Source organism: Melopsittacus undulatus, chromosome 4, assembly GCF_012275295.1.
Source record: "Melopsittacus undulatus isolate bMelUnd1 chromosome 4, bMelUnd1.mat.Z, whole genome shotgun sequence".
Lineage (NCBI taxonomy): Eukaryota > Metazoa > Chordata > Aves > Psittaciformes > Psittaculidae > Melopsittacus > Melopsittacus undulatus.
The window spans coordinates 3,254,159-3,262,448 of NC_047530.1; the positions used below are offsets into that span (position 1 = coordinate 3,254,159).

Below are 8,290 nucleotides of genomic sequence, written 5' to 3' on the forward strand. Positions count from 1 at the left end.
GAAAGGGTATTATGTCTATTTCTAACCATTAGGCATAGAATGAAAGTTACTTCTATTAACTTTTTCTTTCTTAAAAACATTCATATCAGAAAGGTGAAAGGAGAAGAAGGAAAGCCCTTTCAGCTGCAATGCAGAGGACAAGGGAATGGGTAGTTATAGATTATCACAAATCTTTCAAAGTAAGCAGTTTTCTATCATCCCAAACACACTGTAAGGTCTGAAGGCTGCATTACACACTAATATTAAGGAAGCTGAGTGTTTTCTTTTTAATCTGCACTGTCAACTAACAGCAATTCCAGAGCAGCACTACTGCTCTAAAATAACTGCAGCAAAATTCCTGCTTAGCAACCTACTGCAGTGTCTGCAAGAAGTAAAGACTTTCCCAATTTTACCCCCCTTACACAGCTCCATCCTCACTCATCATGGATATAGATCTTGAGGCATAAAAGCTAAACCAGCAGAAAAGAAATACAAAAATCAAGTGGCAAAGTGAGCACATAAATTGTCTATTAAAGTGCTCATGAGTCAGCAGCCCCCCAGTTCTGCAGACAGCAAGTCACTGTGTTCCAGCTCTTTTCCCACTGACATACCTGAAGTGTTCTGGAGTTCCCTAGGAGAACAGCACTACATAGAGGCTACCTGGAGGTGGAGGCAGGTGGTCGGGTTCATTGTTTAAGTATGCCCTAGCCTTTATTTTAATAGGAATCCAAAACTGAGTTATTTTATTATGCTAACAGATACGATCCCCTCACACTCAATTTTCATTACATGCTCTGAAGTGCCTCAAAAATGTCATCCTAAAGTAAGGGAGAAAAAATGTAGTTACATGACATTAACTTCAAAAGCAATACTGGGTTTAAGAATGCCTGACCACTCAGTTGTGTTGTTACAGCCATTTACAGTGCTACACTATAAACTGGATCACTGGAATGATCTGATTAAAAATAACCCTTAAAAAAGAGGGCCAAGAGCAGGAGGGAGGCACTATATTTAACCAGATAATGCCAATGGTGTGGTTTATACCAGTGACAGTGGCACAAGTATATACAAGAAGCTGCAAGGTGGAAGGTAAACTCCCCAACCAGCTGAAGTAAGCATTTTGTAATGCACACTTCACTACAAACAAAAGATGGAGGGGACCACTGCATGTCTGAAGTATCTCAAAAACTGCATGCATTTTTAAAAGCATCAAACAATTAAGATAATCCAGAACTTAAAATAGCTGCCTAATACTTTGCACTGAAGCAAAAGGAAAGCCAATCTACAATACAGAAGTTTGTTAACGTGGTTTGTCTGTACATTGTATCTGCCCTCCAGCACCATCTCCACAGTCATTCATCAGTTTAACTTCTCAGCAACATGGCCAGAAATCACAATTTCTCAGAAAATGACAATTTCTTCAGAAAAATAGGCAGAAAAAAGACACAAAAAGGTGAAACACACAAACTGTATCAGCGTAACAAGTGGAAGTTCAGCACATACAAACTGTATCAATGTAACAGTGGAAGTTCAGAACCTCTCAAACCCCACCACAGTTCCCCTCTGAGTGCACTTCCTGCTATACACACACCTAACAAGTCCCAAGAAACTGTTTCAGTCCTGAGCTACAACCAAAAGGATGTAATGAAGCATTAACATCAATACTCTGGAACACAAAGCACTTGGAGGTCTTCCATTTAAACTGAATTTATTTTCAAAGCAACAGTTATGAATATTGCTGTGGGGTTTCCCCAAAGCCTGGTAAGTTTGCGGGTTTAGAAGTATCTCCATGCTGTATCAGGAATAGGACCCATTCCCTCCCAAACAGAGAACTTACAGATTCATGCAATCTCCAAAATCTAAAGCTTTTAAACTCCAATGAGTTGACTACAGAGATAAAAACAAGCCTGCTTCTTCAGTAACCAGAACTAAGACACAGATGACTGAAACTCCTTAAAGTTCTAATGGCTTCATATATGTATGTTCTCTTTCCAAATCACCATGCACTATTTCCTATAGAAACACTATGGATCTACAGTTTGACTATGCTGCATGAGACCTAAATCTTGTTCTACACATCATTTATGTTCAAAAACATTTACTTTTACAGCAGTGAGTTCCAAGAACACAAACTGAGCTCTCCCAACACATTCTGAGCATCTTTTTGTTCTGAAAGAGAAGTCTTAACGAAGTGCCAAAGCAGAAACCAAAGAACTTAAGTAACCAGATCTTTCATAGCTTGTAGGATTCATCATGTAACAGAGCTCATTATAAGAAATAAACCCTATACTACATGAAACAGAACACAGCAAGCTGAAACCAAAAAGTACCAACCACCACATACTTTCACAGATAAACCTGCATGGTTTTTAGATGAAGCAGCCTGGTTATCCAAACCAGCTATCAAAGAGGTTTCAAAGTAAGACTTGGGCTTTCAATACACAGTTTCAAATTAATTTTACTATTTTTTGGTTTCAAAATCACATTTAACCTCCTAAGACAAATCTGAAACCCAGCTTCTCAAAGAGAACTTCTAGAGAAATAAGCCTTGAACCTCCAAGAGGCCCAAATAATGGTGCAAAAGCACTTTAGAGCACCTCTATGATGGGCAACTTGAAGCATGGCATTTCCCTGCTATCATTACCTGCACCTACAACAGAAAACAGATCTCAGCTTTTACTATAGGTTCATAGCCATTCCCTATGGGAAATCCAACATTTTACTGAACCAATTCAAATCAACTTGAACCATCCATCTGCTGTTCCAGTGAAAATTCTTGTGCAGTAATGACAGATGCACTTTTCAAGCATTCATTTTTCAACCCAGTCAGGATTACACTTGTTTGGAAATTCAAAGACAGGCTGATAAAGCAACAGCATCTTAAATTACCAGCTACTGCTAGAATGTGCCACCTTTTTAAATGTACACACCAAGCTCAAGTCATGTCAAGGAGCTCACGCTAAAATGCTTACTCCGTGTTTACAGTTGCTCAACAATAATCTGTGATAACCTGCCCACACCTTAAAACATGTGTTAGCAAATGAGGTATTTTGTCCCTGACAGAACTCTTGGCTTTAAAAACTGTTTTTACAGAGCTCATGCTATATTACACACATTGAAAGCAAAAATAACTTTGTTTTCATTCCTCACTGTATCAAGACACAAGTTTGATCTACATTCAGTTGGCTTAATTTGGAAAGGTTTGTCCCCCTAAGAAGAAGGGACAGGGAGAAGAAGGAAATGCAGGTCTGAATTAAGTATTTTGTCCCAGGGCACCTGGGGAACTAGGAGGATTCTAACCCCAGACATCTAACAAAAACCCAGAGGAGTTCATGCAGCTTTTAAATTAACTAAGCTTGTCAACATAGACTTAAGTTGCACATCTGAAGATCTGGCAGAGAAAACACCCCTTCAATTACTCCCTCCCATGCACACAGAGATATCCAGTCATCCCTGAACAGAGGGAAAAACAGGACAGCATTCTTATCATTTCCAAATTAAAGAGATGAAGAGAACACAGACATTTCTAGGCCATGTTTTCACATACATTTATGAACAATTCAGTTTATCCTAGTCCCTTCTAACACAAGCAACACTCATTCTTTCAAATAATGAGATCACTTTCAAGAAGAGAAAATGAAAGTATAACCAATAATCTAGTATTACTAGTTCATACAGAAACAGAGCTTAATTGTAACTATAACTATTTGAAATTGTGTGCTGTATTTTGATGATCACATTGTTTTATCCTCAGAGTATAGAAGGAAACATGACACTAAGTAATTTACTTCAACATGTCCAATTTCTTCATAAAGAGTAACCTTCCCTCAAGTAAAAGCTGCATACACCATTTAAAACCTAAGATGGCACCTCTTACAAAGCAGGTGGATTTTATCCTTCAAAAGCATGTGTCAAAGTCAAGTATAGGTTTGCATTCAACCTCAAATACAAAGCTCTCAAAAATCATCTCTACTGCCCTTTGTTATCAGCTGCTGACAAAAAAGGGATTAAACATTCAACTAAGCACAAGTTTTCACTGAGATTCACTGCATTTTTCCTTCTTTCCTGTCTGTGCAGTACCCAGTATGATCTCAATTTCTGGATGGTTAAAAAAGCAGGACTGTATTATTGTAAAAAAAAGATTCAAAATAAAGGAAAGTGAATGAATGTGTGTGTATTTAAGTAATAGAATACTGATGCCCATGTGTACGATAAGCTTTGCTTTCAGGACCCTAAGCTTGCAATGCTCTCTTTAATAAACAGGGTTGATTTACTAAAGAACTGTTGATTTTCCCACCAAGGGAGAGGCTCCAGCTTCCAAATTCATAATTCTACTCTATCACACCAACAGCATGACTTCTATAGTGCTGAAGTCCTAATTCCATAAGTTTCAGGACATCTTCGTCCCATTAAGACCTAGTGAAATCTTTGAACTTTAAATCATCAGTGTGAGAGCACACCCAGCTTTTCTTTTTCAAAACCTTTGTCCTTGACAGAACTCTTGGCTTTAAAAACTGTTTTTACAGAGCTCATGCTACATTACACACATTGAAAGCAAAAATAACTTTGTTTTCATTCCTCACTGTATCAAGACACAAGTTTGATCTACATTCGGTTGGCTTAATTTGGAAAGGTTTGTCCCCCTAAAAAGAAGGGACAGGGAGAAGAAGGAAATGCAGGTCTGAATTAAGTATTTTCAAGGCCTTTGTCTTTTCTGTTTTACACCTAGCATCACATACTCTAAAAAGAGATGCTTTTGAGTCATTTTAATGGAGCATCTTTTAACAGAAGCCATGAAAAAGGCATTTCATCCCCTCTATTCACTTGCTATGGCACTTACAATGTTAAAAAAAGTAGTGACAGCGGTCACTGGTACCCAAAAAACCCACCCAAAACCTAGGACCAACATCATCAGTTTTCACTCTTCTACAAAAATAATAGCTTCCTACACATGCTCCTAACTTAACATATTATAAAAGTTGAGTAAAAGCCCATTCAAGTAGAATGGAAAGGCTATGACAAGTGTTCATTAGGTGTAAATTATTAATCTTAAGCAGGTAAATACTAGAAAAGAAAGCTGACCCACACACCAGTAAGTGTGCTTATCCTCTTTATTACTTCAAAGTAGAGAATTGATCAGAAGAATGTTTTCCTGCTCATTTTAAGTTTCTAAAATGTACACATTGAGCATCACAGAATAATGTTTAGAGGATTTTTGTAGATGTTAGATACAATTATTTCAGACCATTTTATTGCAGTGAAACTACCAGAGATGTACAGAAAGACCTGCATTCTTCTCAAGTTGAGTACTGGTGGCTTTGTGTCCACGTATATTTGTATGTATTAATGACATGTTTAAAATAGACATCTTGTCCTGTTTATGCACAACAGTATTCAGACAAGGACCAAGAAAAGATCCTCCAATTCTAAAGTATCTCTAAAAGCTCCTGATCTGCTGCTTTTTGTCCTTTCGTTTTTAAAAGCCAGGAAATACCACACACTTCTGGGAAACTACATTGTGTGTGTATTTACAGGTAAAGCACATCTTGCTTCATTTGCAACTCATTTGTACATACTAATTTACTGCTAATAATTCCACCTTATACAAAGGTAGGATACTAGTCTAGGCTGCTAAGATCTAAAGTGTTAAAGAAATAATACAAGAGCAATTGTGCCTATTTAGTTCTAAGAGCAAAACCAGATGGAGGGCTTCAACACATACATATTTTTTCAGTATTCCCTAATTTTAGCTTACTAATGGAGTGTTTTGAAGCGAGTCTTTAGGCTACGCGTATGTTAGTGTTTTGCTGATGAACACCTCATGCTCTGCAGGTCAGAAAGCCCTCTGAGGCTCATTTAATCAAGCAACAAAGTAGGCGCACATAAACCCTAAGTAACCAAGACACCCTTTTATTCTCTCACAACTCGAACCGTCCAAGGACCACGGATTTAGTAGCTATTTCTAAATATAACTGCCGAAAGGCCGCTTGCAGCTGACCTAAGACTCCCAAAGGGGTGAAGCTTAAGGCGATGAAAAAGGAGAGATGAAACAATCCCTGGGTGGGGTGGCCGCGGCCCCCGGCTTTGTGCAGCCTGCTCGCACAATGCAGTTCCGCCGGGGAGGCTGGGGCTGCCTCCGCCGCCGCCATGTTAGCTCCGCTTCCATGTGCCCGGGCTCCAACGGACCCAGCCGCCCCGCAGCCTCTCCCCGCCGCTCGTTCCTCCGGGACACGAAGCGGGAGCTCTCCGGCGACGGCGGAATAAAGGGGGGAAGCGGGGAAATCGGGGCCCGTTCCCTGCGGCGAGCCGAGAGCGTGGCTGGGCAAGGCCCCGCCGAGGGAAACAAAAGGCGGAAGGGAGGGGGAAGGGAGCAGCGCCAACGAGGGGTCTCGCTGGCAGTGAGGAGGGGGCCGCGGCTGCCGCCCCGCTATGGCCCTGAGGGTCGCGGCCTCCCCGGCCTATACCCACTGGCGGTGCCGCACAGGGCAGGGTGGGGAGTGCCCGGCCGAGTCCTGGGGCCGCGGGAGAGGGCGGACGGTAGAAAGGGCCTAGGGACCCCCAAAAGGGGAAGGGGAAAAGCCGGGAGATGAGACGTTCGCCCTTCTGGAACCTTCCAGCGGGCGGCCCCTGGGGGCGACGCCGAGAACAACCCGCGCAGGCCACGGGCTCCTTCACCCATGGACCGGGAGGGCACGGCCGAGTGGCCCGGCCGCGGGCACTGAGACGAAAACAGGCCGGGACGGTTCAATGTCCCTTCAGAGGGCCCAGCGCCGGGGGTAAGGCTCGGCAGGCGGCGGGGGCCTCCCGGGGCAAAGGGCCCGAAGGGCAGAGGCAGGGGTCAGCCGGGGGGCACACGGTATACGGGGGAGGGGATCACCTTTTTCTTCTCCAGGTTGCGCAGCTTTTTGTCGATCACTCCCAGGATCTGTTTCATGGCCTCGGTTTGCACCGAGGTGATGCTGCCGCCCGATGCCTGTGGAGCGGCCGCCGCTGCCGGGGCAGCCTCTCCGCCTGGGCCCGCTTTGCCGCTGCTGCTCGCCATGGTGCTGTTGGTAGCCGAGGGCATCTCTGGGAGAGGGAGACACAAGAGACAAGAGCAAGAGAGAGCGCGAGGCCGCGTTACCGGGGAACGGGCCGCCGCCGGGGACACGCGGGAGGGCGGGCGCGCGCGCGGCCGCTTCCCCACGCCCAGGGCGCGCGCACGCGGGCCGCACCTGCCGGTGCGCGCCCCCTTCTACTCCTCTCTTCCCCCCCCCCCCCGCGCAAAGAATTGATCACGTGGCCGCGCAGCCTCTCGCACCCAACGGTCATCCCCCGGGGGTTCGGCCTTCTGCCACCCCGCCGATGTACCGGAGGGCATCGCCACCCTCCTCACCGTGTGCGCCCTTGGGGAGGGGGGGGAACTCGGTGTGCTGCGCTCTTGCTTTAGTAATGGCCGCCTCAGCCGACTACCGGCCCCGCCGCCCGCGCTGCTCCTGCTACCGCTGCACCGCGCTACTAGGGCAGAGAGCGAGGGCGCGCACGACAGCGCGTAAGGCAAGGCGGACAGGGAGCGAGCGGCACGGGGTCCTCAATGCTTATGGGTGTCCGCGGAGAACGCCTGAGCCCGCCCGCCGAGTGCGCTGCGGTGCCGGCCGTTCCCAGACGGGAGGAAGCGCTTCTCGGCAGCGGCGCCGTCTGTCGGCTCGGCGCTGACGGGTCCTTCAGGCGCACGGCGGGCGCCCCCGCGCCAGACACAATAGACGGGAGGAGCTACCCGATTCGGGGTTCTCCCAGCTGCCGGCGGCGCAGCGTCTTCGCCGGGCCGGCAGACTAGCACCGGGATCCCTTAGGTTCTGCACCGGGATCCCTTAGGCTGTGCACCGAGCTGCCTGCCTGGCACCGCCTCCACCATTCAGCGCCGCTCATGGATCAGCCGGCGGCTTTGGGCTGAGGAGCGGGGCCTTGCCTCGCTGAGGCTGGCTGAGGTAGCAGAGGTCTCCCCTGAGGGAAGCCGATCGCACCGCTGCCGCCTTCCCGGCAACGCGGCTGCTCCCGGTATAAGCGTCACTGCAAAAAACGTTTTCTGCCTATTCATGCCTTTAAGGCACGTTCCTGTAACTGTGGGAGGGTTCCGGAGAGGTGGAGTGCCATAGGCGTAATTGGAAGTTTCAGTCACTGGAAGCAATTCTTCGTTTGTCTTTTCACATTGGGTTTCGTTTCAGAGGTACCTGCATCTCTCTCCAAATACAACCCCGAATACTACACGACGTATTTTACTTTTACACATCTCTGTGATCTAAAGCTGGACCGTGTCTAGCCAGCATTTCAT

The 8,290-nt window shown here is 46.1% G+C and overlaps 1 protein-coding gene across 2 annotated transcripts in view; it reads right to left on the bottom strand.

Annotated features, from left to right (window-relative positions):
* The window catches only part of CAPRIN1 (cell cycle associated protein 1), a 34,903-nt gene extending 27,392 nt beyond the window's left edge, over positions 1-7,511 (bottom strand). For both annotated transcript variants that reach the window (XM_031053597.2, XM_005154254.4), the window contains exons 1-2: positions 7,355-7,511; positions 6,857-7,047 (exon numbers count right to left, since the gene is read on the bottom strand). In XM_031053597.2, the coding sequence (XP_030909457.2) occupies positions 6,857-7,045 (189 nt within the window). In that variant the 5' untranslated portion in view covers positions 7,046-7,047; positions 7,355-7,511. The remainder of the gene's footprint in view (positions 1-6,856; positions 7,048-7,354) is intronic.
* Between the last annotated feature and the right edge of the window lie 779 nt (positions 7,512-8,290).